Here is an 18741-nt window from a genome sequence, read left to right on the forward strand (position 1 = left end):
TCAAATCTTAAATGCGCATTATTAAAATTCAAAGTTCTCATCTTTCGCTCTTTTTTTAAAGAAAACAAACAAGACGTGAAGCTTGAACGTCCTAAAATTTCTTTTTATATGCAAAGTTTTGACAAGTTCATGCACTTATCCTGCAGTTACTTAGCCATTTATTTATTATTCCATTTACCGGATTGAGGGTGGAGTTGAAGTAGCCCAGCCAAAGGAAGAGCGAGGCCACGGAATCGCTGATCTGGCAGGCGGCACAGAGGGGCATGGTCAGGGCCATGACGAAGAAGGGCAGCCAGCAGACGACGAAGGCGCCGGTGATGATGGCCAGCGTCTTGGCCGCCTTCCGTTCCCTTTTGGCCTCCAGGGTCTCCTTTCGCTTGTTCACCTTCTGCATCGGATTGGCGATACTGGAGAGCTGCTGCTGCTGTTGCTGCTGATGCGCCTGCTGATGTGGCTGCTGCAGCGGAGTTGCCGGTTGCCGGCTGCGTGGCTCTGGGGTCGATGGGGATTCGTTGGCGGTGCCGCATAGCGGATGCGACTGGTTGCAGCTTGTCAGCGTGCTGGTTTTGGCCGTCATCGGTCCAGCGGCAGCGGCGGCGGCGACTCCAATCCCCTGTGATGTTGGCGTTTGTGGCGATAGCGCTGATATCGACGTAATTGTGGTGGCATTTGACGTACTGGCCCCACCGCCTCCGCCGCCGCATTTTGCCGATTTCTGCAGCTGCTGCACTTGTTCGAGCTGCTGTTGCAACTGCGGATCCTCCAGGACCTCCACCCCATTGGCCTTGCATTGGTCCTCCACCTCGTTGGTGCCTGCCGCTGTCGTTGCTGATGTTGCGGTTGTGGGCTGCGGGCCCAGTTCCTCTTCCTGGTCCTCTTGCTCCTCCCGATCCTCCTGCTCCCCGCGTTCTGGTCGCTGGCCATCATCCTCCTCCCTGCCTGATGGGGCCACCCCGTTGACAGCGGATGAGGATTTGGCGGTGGACTTGCCCTGCTGCTTGGCCAGCGCAACCAGGTGCGACACGGTGGCTATCTGGCTGCCCGATGTGCTGGGTGCCTGCAATGGAAACCGTATCGTTTAGAATCCTTAATATGAAGTTTATTTAGTTTAGTTCCAGTTTAAGATCCTTTTACACAAGAAAACTTAGCTTTAAAGGAGCCTGAAATGATACGTAATGCTACGCGTTTTTCGAACCAATTATAACTAATTCATTTGACTTTTTTTTAATTGTAGAGGTAATGGTAATTATTCATTTCAGGAAGCCAATTACGATTGATATTAAATATAGTTGACCAATTTCGGATCCGCGGACGGATATTTTATGCGCCAAATTAGCATTTTAAATCAGTACCCGCATTGCATTCATAAATATATTTACTGCTCATCAAATTTCATGGCGCTGGGGCCATAAATTTCGGTAAATGAATAAAATCAGAGTGTAAATATTTACTTTCGTTAAGCTCGTTGCCCATTTTGGGGCAATGGGCCCCATTCCCCCTTCCCCCCTTTTTTTTATATATTTTTTTTTGTTATCAGACCCCTGCCACTCGAAAAAGGGCTGCTAGGCAATTTGCCGGATGTAACGTACATATTTGAGGAGCCGGTCCTGCTAACGGCTTGTCTAGCACTAAAATTCCCATAATCACCTGTAATTTGAGCCAGGCCGTAGGTGTGCGTCGGGCGGAAGTGGCCGCAAGGTGCTAAAATGAACTTTACGTGTGATAAATTGTGTCTATTTCGCAGCTGGCACCTTTTGCTGGCGATACCTGTAGCCACTAGGGATGTGAGTGGGCTAGCGATTAACGCGATAGTTTCGATTACTTTTTATCGGATATTAGCAGTTGCTTTAAAACCACTTAAACATTCCGAAAAACTTTTACTTTTCAGTCATCATTTAGGAATTTCTATTATTTTTACGTTTCACAGAAAATTTGAAGATGAATTTATCGTTTTAATTATTGTATTCTTATCTATGTATGTGCCATCACCATTGTTCTTGCGACTAAGCCAAGTTTATTAATGGCCTGACCAAATGAATTTTATGACTCTGATGCTCCCATAAATTTTGAAACATATTGTGTTGAGTGTGTAATTTGTGTGACCGGGAAGACATTCAAATTCAGCAAATAAAAACTGATGTTCTGCGAACAATGGAGACATGACATAAATCGCTGGACGAGTAGCTTAGTTCATATCAAATTCAATGGCCATTGGCCAATTGGGACGGAACACAAAGCAACCACAGTGAATCCTAGAAACATACGTATGGACATTAGGGTGGACTCATAGTTTCTCAAAATGAAAATGCTATATTCGAGCATTGGCAAAACGAAATATCTTACAGCTGCTGTTTTTTTTCCTTTGAATAAATATATTAGGGCTTTTACTTTAAAAGTGAAACGTGAAATATTTGTTTTATAGTGTAAAATGGGATGCTTTTAAGTTCGGCCTTTTGGTCCACTCTACTGAGCGGCATTGTCACGGGCATTGTAATTTTGTGCCCTTTCTGCAGCATTTTTAATATGTTGCAAGGGGCACAGCAAGGAAAACGAATGCCACAGGAAATCAATGCGAAGCCAAAGACAAATCGTGAACAAAGCATCCAATTGCCAAAGCAAAGAGCGAAGTTTAATTTACTGATACCGAAATATGGCGAACAATGGGAAATCATCGAGGAGCGGAGATTGCGGGGATTTGCACATTGAAATACTGAGAATTTCGCAATTTAGCAGTTTTACAGTTTTCCACCTGCACAGGAGGACATTAATTTCGCCTTAATTATAGACCAGCTTCAATAAATATGAACCTGTGCCGCAATATACAAATGTTTGCCATTTTTTCCTATTTTGTGAGCGCACTTTTCTGTACACTTTTTTTTGGCCATATTTAACCCACACACTACTGTAATAAATTTATATATTTGCTTTGGGCCATGCGTGCAAAAGTGTGTTTGTTTATTTATTTGCCCGTCCACTTATTTGCCGAAGAGGAGGCAGCCCGAAAGAGAGGTGTGTGAAAGCCATTCCCAAGTAAATATTTAATCTCAGGTCCAGAATTGGGTGAGTGGAAGTGGGCGGGGTACGGGGTGGGGCAGCTGTGTTGGCCAAGCGAATGGAAACGAAAGCTGTTAGCCATAAGCCATCAACATATTTTGCTCAATTACTCAAGCGTATTGAGTGCCTTGTTAGGCGGCCCAGAATCAGAATGGGAATCGCAATCGAAATCCACGGGTCAAGGAGTCAAAGGCCCCAAAGTCAACCCCATATTTCTCTTCCTTGAACTGTCTTTTGGCTCCTGTTGCTATTTTGTTTTCATGCCCTTTGTTACGCGTTAGGATTTTCGGCAAGCAGTTTGCTCAACATATTTGGCTAAACAACATTTTCATAGTGGGAAAATATTTTACAGTTTGCTCAGAGGAATTTTAAAGAAGGTTAAACAGGTTGGCAGGAAATTAAGAGAGCTGTCTAAAAGTATGCAGCAATATATTGCAGGGCATATGTTTCAAACGAGTATGTGCTTTTGAAGCATCCTTTTGGGCACTTTGATTTCAGGTTCCTCCCTATACCCTTGTACCCATTTTTTGTATAGAGTATTCCCAAAATCGATCTTCGCAGTTGCTTATTTCATCTGATTTTCATTTGAATCAGGCTATCTCACTTCTGTTGCCCTGTCTCCGTCTCGCCTTTTGCATGCCAGGGGAAGGAGGCGTATCCTTGTCACAGCTTATATTTGACTTTGCTATTACTTAACCGGCACGAACCTGCCGATTCCGGGCATGCCCTCCGCCCTCCGCCCTCCGCCCTCCGACGCCTGACCCCTGACCCCTGGCCTTTGGCCAGTCGCCTTGACTTCGCCACCTCGTTTCGACCAGTGCAAAGGTATTGGCCCGGCTTGTAGCAATGCAAACAAAACGTTCAAGCAATTTATTTTGGCTCTGCTCTTTTATGGCTTGCTTTCGCCCCTCCGCTTTAATGCGTGTTATTATTGAATGTGTGTGGTCCCGTTGGATTATTTTTTAGCCATAAAATCGCTGGCCGAAAATTGAAGTACATAAAATGCGGCTAAATACAAATTTGGGTTGGAGCCATCTACTCCGCTTTTTGCTTGGGATTTCCGCAGCAAAGCCTTGCCTGCATTTTATCGCTGACATTTTGCTCGAGTGGCGGATAATTTGCCTGGATTTTTTGCGCTTATTCCGGGGAGACTGCTTCTTATCCCAGAACTAAGGCTTACCGCTTAGTTTACACACATCAAATTGCCATCAGATATGTGAATTGGAAGAGACTATGGTTAAAACTCCAGTTTGAAAATGTTTTAAAGTATAAAATAACCGAGAAGTAACATGCATCATCCATTCGTTATTCGTTCATCAAGAAATTCGTCCGTGGCCGACACGGAAAAGGTTAATCGCACCTTGGCATCCGCTTGGATCATTATCGGGAAATGTTTCCCCAGAAATCCTCAAGTGCATATTGCTGCGACGGCAGCTGGGCTAATGAGACATTAGCTGGGTGAAAAAGAGGGCTGGGAATGGCGGCCCAGGTTGGAATGGCCCACTGGAAAGGTAGCCAAGAGGAAAAATCATTTCAATCCCCCAAAGGTAGAAAGCGACAGCAGGCCAAAGGGCACATTCTAGTTGGAGTCGCATAATAAAGCGAGAAATGAGCTGAACTCTGGCGGGTTTATTTTTGGTCAGCCCATCTGCCGGAGTATCTGTGCCTGAATCTGTATCTGCGTCTGTGTCCGTGTGCCTTTCATTGAAGTGTGCGTGTGCATTTCGGGCACAGGAAGCAAAACCCCAGATCGTTGGGCACATGTCAGGCGTTATGAAATTGGCTTTAAACCCAAAAGTGCGCATTGTTTCTTTGGTTCACTTGGAGAAAATATGCTGCAAAAAAAAAATTATTTGTGTTTAAACTTTTGGTAGACTGGGGAGCAGTTTTTGGAGCCATTAAAGTTAAAGTTAAACTAGCGCTACGAAAAGCTTCTGAAATATTTCATATAAAGCAGAGCGAAGACGTATATTCCAGTTATAAAATTAGCAAACATTTAATTGAATTTAAAAGTAACTTTCCCATATTGGTTTTTAGTGTTTGTATTGCTCACATACCTCGACGCCTGCCCGACTTTTGTTGTCCACATTGGAGCTGCTAAACTCGGTGTCCTCGACGGTGTTGACCGTGTTCGTCGAGTTGCCATCGACCAGGCCCAGAGCCCTGCCCCCGGATGGGGGTCCAGAGACGCCCCCGGCACTTCCGGTCTTGGATTTGGCCGTGGAGAATCTGCCGAGGCGTAGACGCAGTCGATTAAGTTTCGTATCTGTTGCCGCACCTCCGTCCGGCTGAAAGAGATTGAGACGGATAGATGGCTGGTGAGAGAGATAGATAGAGAGAGAGAGATAGTAGAGTGCTCTAGTTGCGTCTGCATTGAGTTTTTGCCCTTTGACCCCGTGTGCATGACTCCAAATTAAATTCATACTTCTGCGCACAGCATTAAAATGAATAACAAGAGAGCGGTAGCAAATTTACATTTTCGACTTTTTCTGCCTTACGCTTCAATAAACCGCAATTTGTACGCATATCCAAAAAAGTTTTAGGCTGAACCGAAAGATCCGATCTGATCCCCCTTTTTTTTCCACTTTTTCCTTCCTGCTACCATATGCATATGTAAGTGGGTTGCGTCCCGTAAATAAATTGTGTGTATTTGTTACAGTCACCCCAAAACATCTCCCAAATGGCCCACTTTGCCTGACCGCCCGGCATCTCAAAATAAATTTCACGTTTGACTTCACCCAGCGCTTGACCTCTTTGATTTTTTCCCAGCCGCATATCCTTTTTTTGAGAGATTTGCTAGTGTATTCAGTTCATAGGGACAATGAACTTCGACTTGAAGACGATAGAATAAAATTCTATTTTTAGTTTAATGCTAATTGGGCTAACTGCAGTCTTCAGAAATCATGTTTTGGTTGTTGAGATGAATTTAAATAATAGGTATTTTATATTAAATCGAAAGACAAAGAATAGCCTAATTAAGAAAATGTTAAACAGTCTAAGGTCGATACGTATTAATTGCAGTATTTTCACTACACAAAGTGTAAAAACCGTCGGCTTTCTTATTTTCCAAATATATACCCTTTGTGCGCACTTTTGTCGCCTTCAATCCCACCAAATTAAAGTAATTGAGTAGTCCAACCCTTTGCCATCGGCCTCGTCATCTTTGTCGCCTTAGCCTCCGATTGTTGACCCTTTTGGCAAGTCGATATTGCTTTAAATAAATAAAATTATGCTGATTTTGCCTTCGTGTGCGGGCATTTCAGCGTTGGGGAAAAGGCAAAGGGTTCCGAGTCGATGGCGATCCAAAAGTGGTGTGAATATTTGCGCAAATAGTATTAAATGGGTTTACAGCATGACCCATGTGTGTGACCTTCATTTTGTGGGCCAGAAACTATGGCGAAATTGGGGAAGAAAATCTTAGTCAAGTGCCTTGTGGCTTGCCAAAGCAGAAGTAAAAGTTCTTCGGTCAGATGGCTTATTAAATATTGAAGAGTTTAAGCATAATTAGGCACGAACAGAAAGGGCGGTTAAATGAGATGGCCCAGTGGGAGCCTGTTGTCTGTTCGAAATTAATAAATAACAGGCTTCGAGTTAAAGCTAGTATTAAATTTCAATTGCTCACCGGAGGAAAAGTTTCATTGAATTTTCACCTATATAAATTTGAAGTGCAAGAGCAAAGCCATTAATTTCATGGCAAAAAAAGGAAGAAAACAAATGCGGAAGATTCCGTTGGGGAAAACTAAAGTATCTACGCACTTGTCTGTTACTTAAATACCAAAATACGCACACGCACACACATGCACGTGATAAGAGCGATAAGAGCTCTCTTTTCTGCAGTTTGGCAATAACGATAAGGATGCGGATACAAAACCTCGGCTCAATGTGAATTTTATGCAGATGTGCTGTCAGCCAACTGTTTTTCTGTGTATTTAAGCGTTTGCATAAACGATACACTCATTCTCTAGTCCTGAGTCCTTGGTCCTTAGCCATTTCTGGCACTTTAGCTAATTTATGTAAATTGTTTTCTTATTTAATTGTTTTTCTTGCCGGGACACATGTTCGGCCTGCGAAAGAAATGCGTACATGTATGTGCGTGTATTCAATAATGTCTTTCCATGCGATTTATGTGGGTCCTGAGTGTGACAAGAATGCTCTGGTATTAACTACACTGGGCAACAAAATTTATGGCTCCTGGGGGCCAAAGGTCCCGCTGCGAAGGCAGCTAGGCAAAAATTAAAATAAATCCGCAATAAATAACAGCAAAATCAAATGCAAGCTCAGCCTCAACTGACGCACAATAGAGACTGCATTTTTTCCTAAAAATAATTACAATTTTTGTTCAGATTTGCCTTTGAATGGAGCGATCAAAGTGATTGAATCGATTGTTGTTACAGTTTAATAATTAATAATTACACACTTTTTATATCTCTGCTGCAATTGAATGTTAAAAAAGCATTTTAGCTTTATTGAAAAATTTATATCTTTTTATTAATTACATTTATTTATTGTTGATTAACAAATTTAATTGTCTAAAAAAGTGCATTTAAACTTTGCGAAGTTCTGCAAATTAATAAGTTCTTCCAAATAGAATTTTCCAGGTATTTTGCTGTTCATTTGTACTGTTGATTTTCTCAAGTATTTTCCTCTTGTGAACGAACGCAGACACAAACACGTCTTCGTGTGTCACAGATGGCGAGTTAGCCAAATATGCTTTTCACTCATGCGATGCCAGAGCCTTGACTGTTTTGTCACATGTTTGGCTATGAAAATAGTGTCAATATCTGGAGCAATCAATTCGAGATGTTCTTGCAAATGTGATTGTAGTGATGGTATATTGCCCTGGGGCATTTGGCTCAGTCCGCTCAGTCCGGATTATAAATAGCATTAATGCCAATAGCTAAATTAAGGATAATACCTGTTTGGCTTAATTGCTGTTTGGCCATCAGTTAATTGCAAAATCAATGTGTGTGTGACCGGCATGAAAATTACAATTTAATTAAAAATACAAACATCGAGTTCCGGGCGAAAAATTAGTTTTGCCCAGTGATAGTTACATATGTGAATTCGATTAGGCAGCTTAGGCATGCCATCGAATTATTTAACAATTTGCCAATAAACATACCGAACGCAAAGGCAATTAGCTTGAAATTTATACAGGCCAAAACCCTTGTTAGCCACAAAAACGGTGGACAAAATGAACGCAGCGCTTTAGAAGCGATTTAACGTATACCCTTGTCAACACGGAGGAAAGCAATTTTCGATTTGGAAGCATTTAGTTATTAAAGAACCTGACAAATAAAACCAATAAACAACAAGTCGCAGGACGAATGCCCTTTCCTGTGCCTCGCCTCCAAACTTCCGTGAGTGGCGGGAAATCTTTTCAATTCGATCGCATGGTCAACAGAACGGGTGTAAGGGATATATCAGATGTGTGTGCCGGGTAAATATATTCTAAAATCAACAAGCTGCTCTGTGGGAACCGAATCCGAATCCGAGTCCAAGCCCGAACCCCACTAGTGAGTGCCACTAAATGGATGCGGGTGTGTGCTGTGGGTGTGTGTGTGTGATGTGGGTGTGCGGGTAAGTGTGTTGACATGTAACTAAAGCACGCATGTGAGGCCAGCTAGATTGGGCCGGACATCATCGGAGGACATGGGAGCGGGCATAGCTGGCGTAGCAGGACATCGGGGCAGGACGTGGGACAGGACATGTGTACGGATGGCAAATAGTGGACAACTTGCCTTGTTTGCGCATTGAATTTGTGATTCCAATGACTTTTCGCTCTAGTCAGTGTGATATGCACACACGTGGCTTCGCACAGGTGCGGTCAAAATAATAGTAAGAACCGCAGTATTCAGTGCAATCAACATAGAATTTTTCATAGAATTAAGCAATTGTAATCAAGGTATATTTCAAAAAGTGTATTCCGTTTTGTAAGTTGAGTGCTCATAGATGTGAGCTGAATGTTGGAACCTTAGGCCATGTGATACTAGATACTATTTCTGTGACCGCAGCTGTACGTAAAAGCGCATGTGTTTGTAAGTGGTTGCAAACATTTTTACGTCAAATGGTCATTTTCAATTTAGTAAGCACTAAGCTTAAGCTAAGTAGCAGCTTGCCAGCAGGTCAAGATTGAAGAAAAAATAAATAAAATGTTTTGGAGAAAAAGTCAGTTAGAGGGCAACAAAGTGTAGACCAAACTCTGGATACACTATCGCGCGTTAAAAGTTGAGCAAAGTCAAGCGGAAGATTCTTTGCAACGAAAATTAGTTTTTAATTTCGTTGATAAACAACTCGGAACTTGTTGAAAATTCTTTCTTCTCGGAGCGAAAATAAATTACAATTTGCCCAGGCTGGGCTTGAGCACATCCTGTGCGTATTAGTTTGACCAGCTGGCGCATTTGGGCAGAAAGTTCTGGCCAAAGCACTCTCACACACACTCGCCAGTCAGGACAAGATGCCACTTATCGCTCAACTTTCGCTCAAGAAGGCTTTAATGTCCACGTGGCGTATGCTTAACTTAAGCTCTGCCAGCCCCTGCTTTCTTGGCTTTTCTTCTCCACTGAGCATAGAAAAATCCTTTGCGATGCATATTTTATCATTTGGGATGATACTGACTAATTACAGCCTCAATTTCCTTTGGGTTTCGGCGCAGTATGCTATGCATACTTGAATCGGGCAGCATAATTTCATAAGGTCATGCCCCAAGACATGTGCACAGAAATTTCGAAATGCTGCCTGCGGCTTGGCCTTTGACTGGCCAGAGTGGGTTGGTCAAAATTGCGGCCTAAATGGGCGCGGCTTGCTTCAATAGAGAGCATAATTGCAATGGCCATGCTGTGGCATTGAATTAGCATAGCGTGGCCCTAATATGACCAACGCTTTAAATAGGCACAAACAACTGCTTTAGAATGAAAAGAAAATGTAATATTTCAATTGTTTAAGTAACTAACTGAGACCTGAAACAACTTTAGAATGGATCTTAGGCTTTTATTTAGGCAAAACACGGACCGCAACACGATTTAGTTTCTCCTAATGGTATATTTCCCTTAAATTTTTAACTTAACTGAGGATAACCGGTAATCGATTGGGCCAAAGCCGCATTACGTATGCCATTAAGGCCGGTCAATTAACGCAGTCAATCGATGACGCTTATTGCATATGAAGTCCGCACTTTACCTGATTATTATTGGCCGCCGCATCGACGGGTCGCGGTCGTCGACGATGGATGCGTTTGCGGGCCGTTTGATAGATTTTCCAGTACAACGCCAGGATGACCAGCAGTGGCACGTAAAATGTGCAACAGGTGGCAAATACCTGCAAAAAGGAACGGCCATGTGATTAAAATAACAGTCTGCATGGTCGAGGTCCTTGGAGTGCCCACCTGATAGGAAACATCCTGCGAGACCATGCACTTTTGCTGCTCGATGCGCTGCAGATAGTCTGGATCCTTCCAACCGAACTGCGGCGCCAAGGAGACAATCACCGCCGCCGTCCAAACGCAAAAGATCATCATAAAGACGCGATTGCTGGTCCGCGAGTGGATGTAATCGATATTGGTCACCGCCCAGTAACTGCAAAAAATTCAAAGCAAATACATTTAATAAAGTGCCATGACTGGAACACAATAACATGTATAAATCATAAAGTAGCACCCCGTTTGCAATTTATTTACAATTGCGTCCACTTTAACATGGTCGCTTAGCTACTCCATTATCCGAGACCACAGAAATTTAAATAAAATGCTGCATAAATCTAGGCGCTGCCAACAGATACACACACACACACACTCACTCATGCACAGCTTCATATGGCTGGGCGACAAAGTAAAGAAACGTGTTCGATATTCAGTTTCCGTCTAACAGTTTTCCGTAGCGCTTTGTAACAACCTTTTTTGTTGGTTTTTCTATTTGCCGACCGGGCCAAAACATGTTTTATGTATGTCTGCGTCAAAGTGTTGGTGTGTGTGTGTGTGTGCGTGCCTATGTGGGAGGCATTTTTAAAATTTCCATTTTTCGTAGCTCTGGAAAAGCAAGGTTAGTCTACTCATTGATGCTGTGGGTAAAAACTTTTTAAGCCGAACGGTTAGTAGCATCTTAGGGGACTCACACTTAATGAGGCCAAAAATTCAGCTCACATTCTCTAATGTTTGGTTTACTTTTGGCCCAGTCAGTTCCGACTTCATTGGCTTAAATTGAGTTAGTAATGGCTATTTTCGTTCATGCTTGCATCCAAAGTGAGGGCATTTCCCATTCGTTGGTATCCACCTACACATGTTTGTCTGTAAGCTATTCTCCCATTTGGTTTGGCCTGAACAACATTCCTAAACGAGTTTTTAAAACGTTACGTGGTCTGCAACACACTCGAACAAATATAAAACGGCACCGTAAGTTCTACAATTCTGGCAGCGTTGTGTATAATGCGCCACTGCCACTGATGATGCTGCCATTAAAGTGCTAATAGCCGTGGGCGAGCGGAGATATAATGGTATTTAAACAGGAATCGTTATGGGAAATATCGCTGTAAGTTCCACACAATTTAAATCATTTAAATCCAACGCGCTTTAAGAAGCGTATTCCTTAAAATTACAAGTGGAATTTAGTGGAATCCCCTAAAGAGCTAGCATTCCATAAAAAACGGTGTTCCAGACTTTGAGCCCGAGGCGAAAAACATGCTTCTTCTCATCTGCGTTGCGGCTTCAAGGAATTAACGCCAGGAAACCGCATATTTCAGAATTTCTCAAATGCTAACAAGTAATGGCTGGAGCTTCCTTCATTTTCAGATACCGCGGCTCGACCACAGAGCTTTAGATGGCAGCCAAAAACAATCTCAGCATCGTCAGGACCCCGGCCAACACATGTTTATCTATTAATTAAATGCAATTTGCATAAACAAATATTATATTGCCATGTCGAGAAGGCTGAGAAATACTCATTGCTAGTGTGTGTTCGTGTGTGTTTGTGTGTGTCTGTGTGTGTGCTCGTGTAAGTTGAAATCAACAGCCAAATGAGTTGACTAAGCACTCGAAATGAGCCATAGATGGGATCTATGTGTATATGTGGCCAGGGTAAACCGATGTGAAGTGCCCTTTTGGCCATAGAGCATAATTTAATTTGTCTACAATTGAGCACTTAAATGACAGCTTTATAAATATTTGTAAATGCCGCTGCGTGAAAGCAATTAAGTGTCACTTAATTGTGGGAATTCTGCAAACTAAATCTCCATTAAAGTGTATTTTTCATTAAGTTTTAATAACAGTCGATCACCATTTGCCGCTGACTCCTCGCACATCACGCATACGCCATGTGTGCTGTGCAAATAATAAATAATAATGAATGATGATGGCTGCCGCTGGTCGATGACTTATGTCTGCACTGAATCTGACTTTCTCGTGATGCTTCCCAATACATATTCCGATATATATTCCGGCATGTCCTCTGGCTAGGACAACTTCGTTGGCCAACAGCCGGTCTACATCAGTGTGCCCCTCCCAAATTCATTAGCATAATATAATCGACTTCAAGTTGGCAATTTTGATTGACTGCTTAAAATTAATGGAATTTTGCGATTTCGATGTCAGTGCGGCGCGTAAATATATATGTATTTGTATGTATTTGTTGCCGCTTTTTTATTTTTCCGAAAAGAGGCTTTTCCAAAAGATTGTGCTGTGCCGCGCATAGGCAATGAAAAATCTATGCAAATTAATAGCGAAACCTAATAAAGTGTCTGTCATGGCTTTGTGAAAGTATTGGCGTTCCGCAATTTGTGTAACTCATACGAGGAGTGGATAATAATTTGTTATAGAATGAAATATGCCCGTCGGCAACGTCTGCCGATAAGATTCAATTAAATTGAAGTCAATCAATTTGGGAGAGAGTATCTGGCGACGTTCGTCGCCAAGTTAAGTTGAGTGATGAATTATAACAATTTATTTGTGAGCCAAACAATTTAAATGCGATTTTTCCATTACACCCTGTCTATGCCTAAGTGTGTGTGAATGATTTCTTTTCATTTTTGGGTGGAGTGTGTGATAAATGTGCGGCACTCGAGTGTAACACTTTTTTAATGCATTTAAAAAATGTGCGCCTAGCACACAAGAAAGTCATTACTCTTGTAGCTGCCTATGGCGGAAAAATTGAAAGGAAAATAATGGTTGGTGGGAGGATTCCTTAAGTTATTTTTTTTTAATATTCTCCAATTCATTGTATGTCCATAAACTCATTAATTTTGTTAATACTTGTATATTAAAAGCATATTTATAAAAGGTTGGGCTTATAGGCACTTATTCATATCATATAATAGCAATAGTCTTAAGCAAGCCAGCTTTTACGACTATCATCCCATTAAAAATTCACAATGCTGTGAGTGGAAGTATATTTGCCAACAGGCCACAAACTCATTAATACAAATCCATTTAGGACAATAGCAAGCGTATGAGCCTGGCTTCATAAGCCGTCCATAATTAATTGAAATTTTATATATTGTCAAGTGGTGACAGTCAATATTTATCTTCGCATCATGGCGTTTTTTTGCAATTCCCATTTCAATGCATATTTGATGCCTGTCGCCTGCTGTTTACGTTTTATGCTTTATGACTTTATTTTTCCAACACATAGGTAGATGTGATTTTTTTTTTCGCTATTACATATATGGCTTATATCTCCCCTCGGCTAATCGATTGCATTACATTCGAAATCAGCTCAGCGTGGAGTATGGAATAAAAAATGGAAAACAAAAGCATAAACAAGAAATGGATTTTATTCACCTGCGGCTGCCCCTTTTTGGTCGTCTACTTTTTGTGCTGCGAACAACAGCAAAATAGGAAAATAGGAAAATAGCTGGGTTGATGGGTTCACATGTGCCGGTAATAGTTTTGTTTTGTTCTAACCCCTGCGGCATCTGTGGCATGATTAAATTTTTGTAAAACTACTTGTTCCCTCTTGCATTTAACAATGGCTGCGGTAAAACAAAAGATGTGGATCCCATTTTCACCTCCGAATATTTGTTCTTCACTAGGCAGCTGTATTGCAATTAAAGTCATAAGCGCAGTATAGAACATAACTTTTAAACTACAACGAAAATACCTCTTAATCTATTAATGATTCTAAAGTAAACAAGATAGAATGCTATAAGAGAGTTCCCCGACTATCAAATACCCGTTACTCAGCTAGTGGAAGTGTAAACGAGAAATCTGCATCTTTAAAAAAAATTTAAAATAACAAAATTTCTAAAATTTAATGCAGATTTTTAGAGAATTGCGACAGAAACATTTAGAGGTATGCCACTTCAAAATCCGATTAAGATAAGTTGAGTTATGGAGTATAGGGCTTCAGCCTTGCGACATTTTTTAATTTTTTTGAATTTGAAAAACAAAAAAATTACAAAAAAATTAAAAAAAAAAATTTCTAAATTTGAATGCAGATTTTTAGATGCGTAACAGATAAGATGCGTAACGCCATACGATTTCCGACAGTAAGTTAAACATTCTTCAGGCTTTAATTAATACAATTTTTACTACTTTGTGCAAGTAACACATACATACATACATACATACATACATACATACATACATACATACATACATACATACATACATACATACATACATACATACATACATACATACATACATACATACATACATACATACATACATACATACATACATACATACATACATACATACATACATACATACATACATGCATACATGCATACATACATACATACATACATACATACATACATACATACATACATACATACATACATACATACATACATACATACATACATACATACATGCATATATACATACATACTTACATACACCGGTACATACACTACACATACACTACATTCACTGCTCGACCGGTAAGAGAGATGACTTGAACTATTTTCCGACTCTAAATTTGAAGACATGCCTTACAGTCCTCACCAGAACTAGTTGGGAATTATAGGGCAACAAGAAAATATTTTTCCTAAGCAAATATTCAAAGCGGCAATAACTATGAGTTCCGACAGTAAGTTAAACATTCCTCGGGCTTTATTTAAGACAATTTTGACTACTTTGTGCAAGTAACACATACATACATACATACATACATACACACATACATACATACATACATACATACATACATACATACATACACCGGTACATACACTACACATACGCTACATTCACTGCTCGACCGGTAAGAGAGATTACTTGAAATATTTTGTGACTCTAAATTAGAAGACATGCCTTACAGTCTGCACTAGAACTAATTGGTAATTATAGGGCTACAAGAAAATATGTTTCCTATACATAAATCTATATTATTTGTACTCTGGCAACCGAGTACAAAGTACTCGTTAGTAAAAAGTAAAAACTGGAATTTTGGATTGATATGATATATATTTAATTATATGATAATTATTTAATTACATCATAGAAATAGTAATAGGTGAATAAATGTACAAAATAATACCGAATTATTTTAATATTACTTTATTATAATAATTACACTTCATCATTTAAAAAATGTTCTAAATTTGTATGCAGATTTTTAGAGAATTGCGCCAGAAACATTTAGAGGTATGCCACTTTAAAATCCGATTATGATAAGTTGAGTTATGGCGTTCAGAACTTCAGCTTTGGTAAATTTTTTAATTTGTGGGCGTTTTTTAATCTGGAAGCTGCATGCTTAGTCTCAACATTCTAGCTTTTGTAGTTGGGATCGAGCCGTTCATACGGACACGGCCAGTTCAACTTGGCTATTGATCCTGAGTAAGACTATATATACCTTATATGGTCGGAAACGCTTCCTTCTGCCTATTACATACTTATCAACGAATCTAGTATACCCTTTTACTCTACAAGTAACGGGTATAAAAATAGATTTAAAAAACTACATTTATTATGTCGAACAACTGAATTTATTTACTTTTTTATTTACACATGAAAAAATATGTAATTGATAATTGTTATCACTCGTATCATGTGGAAACTTTAATTAAATATAAAGAAGTGAAAAAGCGAAGTAAATGTCATTAAATCATACAGACATTAATAACTATTTATTTACAAACAAATTTAAATTCAATGAACCGGAAACTGAATGATTTAAAGGTAAAATATGTTATTGAATAAATCTTTAGGAGCTGTTGACTATTTTTGCTTGTCACATTTCTGCCACTTATATTCGCTTTTTTTTTGTAAGGATTACTGCCACTGGGCCTCGTTTTGATGGAAATTTTCCCGGGGTCCCAGTTTTCAATGCGCTCGTTGTGCTGACAAGCGGCTGGCCCACAGCGAAATTCAATTTAAAACGTGCTTACGTGGCCAAGTTCCAAGGAAAATGGCCATTCGGCTCACCGCATTCCGCTGCTCAAGAGCTCTTTTTTCGGTCAACAGAGTTTAATATTGCAGGGCAAAGGGCTTGATGCGCGGCCCCCAGGCTGAAATTCTTATTGAAATATATAACTTTATACTGCTTTATATCTCTTTTCGTTTCCGGCTTCTCCACGACTCGGTTAATTTCCCGTTTTGTGCGCATAGAACAACGGCCAGTTTTGGTTTATTCTTTTAATAAACGCAACAGGAATTATCCATAAAACATTGTGCTGGGCCACGCTAAAAGTTTTCTAGTTGCGGCACAGCTGCTGCAGGATGCGCCTTTTCTTGATTACAGGACCCTTTCTTTGGCCAAGTATGTGTACAATTGTGGGCCAAAATTTGTGTACAATAATTACAAAAAAATGTATATACTCCTTCCTGAATCTAATCTATGCGGAAAGTTAGTTAATTTGTATAAATGCATGTTAATTTAAAATATTCTTTAGATATTGTCAAGCTCATGTCATGACAACTAAGATCCTTAGTTTTTGAATAAATTTTTTTTCGAATCGCAAGCCCTATTTTTCTGCCCTCAGCTGTGCCATCAGCGTGTGTGTGAGAGTTGCGTGCGTAACCTATGCGTGCCCCAAAGGGAGGGCAGCAATTGTAATTTACGACTGGCACACACACGCGCTGACAAAAGGCGATGGGCACACGAGAAACTTATGTAAATTACAAGAAGAAAACAAAGAACAGGCAAAGTCTGCTGGCTGCTCCCCAAATACGAGTCCTTGGGCTCCATGCGCTTGTGGGGTGCATCCAAGTGTGCTGATTACTGTCTGGCTGCCCTGCTGCGCTTCCTGCGAGTCCTTATGCGTGCCTGAATATCCTTGCATTCGGTTCGTTTTTAATTCGGTGTGTTTGTCTGCTGCTCGTATTTGCATCGCAGTGCATTGAGTGCATGTTTCCGCCTAAGAGCTCAATATGAAATACCCGAGGAACCACTGCACCATTTCAGGAAGGACTTCCTGCTACAACCAGCATATTTCAACTGAAATTAATGAAATGGCACGGGCATCTACAGGTTGAATACCTTTTAATTACAAAGTTATAAATTAGGAACAATCTAGTCAAAGCAAGTGAAAATATCGCTTGAAACGAACTTATATGTTTTCCGCTAAGCAAAGCCAATGGCCAACAGCGCTTAAAATGCTCTTTAGTTGGTCGAAAGCGTGATTATTTTAAATATGTTAGCTTATTCGGCATTTATTATTCCGGGTCAACGGCTTAGTCGATTAAGTTGAATTAAGGCCATTACAGGTTTTTGCATATTCTAACGATTTGCATAATTTTGCTGGGCAATTCGGTTGCGGGACTCGGATTCAGGTTGACGACTTCGCGGTGCGGACACGTAATTATATTTAATAAGCCTAATTGTCGACGTTACTTGGACGTTGCCCGAATCCGTCTTGCATAATGGTGCAGCAAATTGCGTGTTGCATGCCGAACGATGTGGCTGCAACAAAGAAGCCATGACCCCCGTGGTAAGGGAGAAAATGTAAACCCTAATTAGAAAACGATTTCCCGGGGCTCAATCCGAAGACAAAAGTCTTGACAAAGTGGATTTCCATGTTTCCTTTGGGGATCAGCGGGTGGCATTCAATGCGGAATTTCGTGTTCAAGGGGCAACAATGAATTAACCAGTTGGTTGACTGCCTTGCTGGCTTCTTGGCCCGTTCACTTGGCCATTTGCCTCCGAGTTACGCCACTTTGACTACGGTTCCGGCTTAGTCCTTGTGGTTTCGCTAAAAGTTTTCCCCACGAAAAGCCCTCCAAGTTTGGTGGGGCAGAATATCCAAAAAACCGACCATTAATCACTTGGCTAGAACGGCAAACTGTGCTAAACTCCAAAATAAATACAAGCGCTAACGCAAACGGTTGCTTATGGCTTAATACAAACCACAAACTTTTGAATGCAACTAGCAAAAGGTAAAATGAAAAGACTTTCTGTTAGTTCTCTAATGCATTTACTTTTCGGTTGACCTTTTAATTTATCTGGAAAATTTTAATTTATCTCCGGTCACGCCTTACAATTTCTTCAATTCCTTTTCATTTTCCCTTTAATTTTCCTTTATTTGATTTGATTTATTTGAAATTCAATTTACTCTCTGCACTGATTAATCATCCCAGAGCAGCCATTATTTTGATTTATGCGCCGAAACAAACAAAAACGGGGAGGCGAAAGAACTTGGCCAAATTGAAATTACGCACTTTTGGGGTTAGCCGCACAGTGACAGTTATAGAATTGTAATTCATCTTGAATGCGGTTGGTCGGACTCCGCTCCACTCCCTATACATGTGCCATA

General features: G+C 40.6%; 1 protein-coding gene across 3 annotated transcripts in view; it reads right to left on the reverse strand.

Annotated features, from left to right (window-relative positions):
* LOC6547289 (5-hydroxytryptamine receptor 2A) overlaps positions 1-18741 on the reverse strand; it is a 56874-nt gene that overhangs the window by 2667 nt on the left and 35466 nt on the right. For all 3 annotated transcript variants that reach the window (XM_026980848.1, XM_001974735.3, XM_026980847.1), the window contains 4 exons: positions 10439-10628; positions 10234-10371; positions 5112-5342; positions 179-1057 (listed from right to left, as the gene is read on the reverse strand). In XM_026980848.1, coding sequence (XP_026836649.1) covers positions 179-1057; positions 5112-5342; positions 10234-10371; positions 10439-10628 — 1438 coding nt within the window. The remainder of the gene's footprint in view (positions 1-178; positions 1058-5111; positions 5343-10233; positions 10372-10438; positions 10629-18741) is intronic.

The sequence above is a fragment of the Drosophila erecta genome, unplaced genomic scaffold, assembly GCF_003286155.1.
Source record: "Drosophila erecta strain 14021-0224.00,06,07 unplaced genomic scaffold, DereRS2 tig00000092-arrow-pilon, whole genome shotgun sequence".
NCBI classification, from domain to species: domain Eukaryota; kingdom Metazoa; phylum Arthropoda; class Insecta; order Diptera; family Drosophilidae; genus Drosophila; species Drosophila erecta.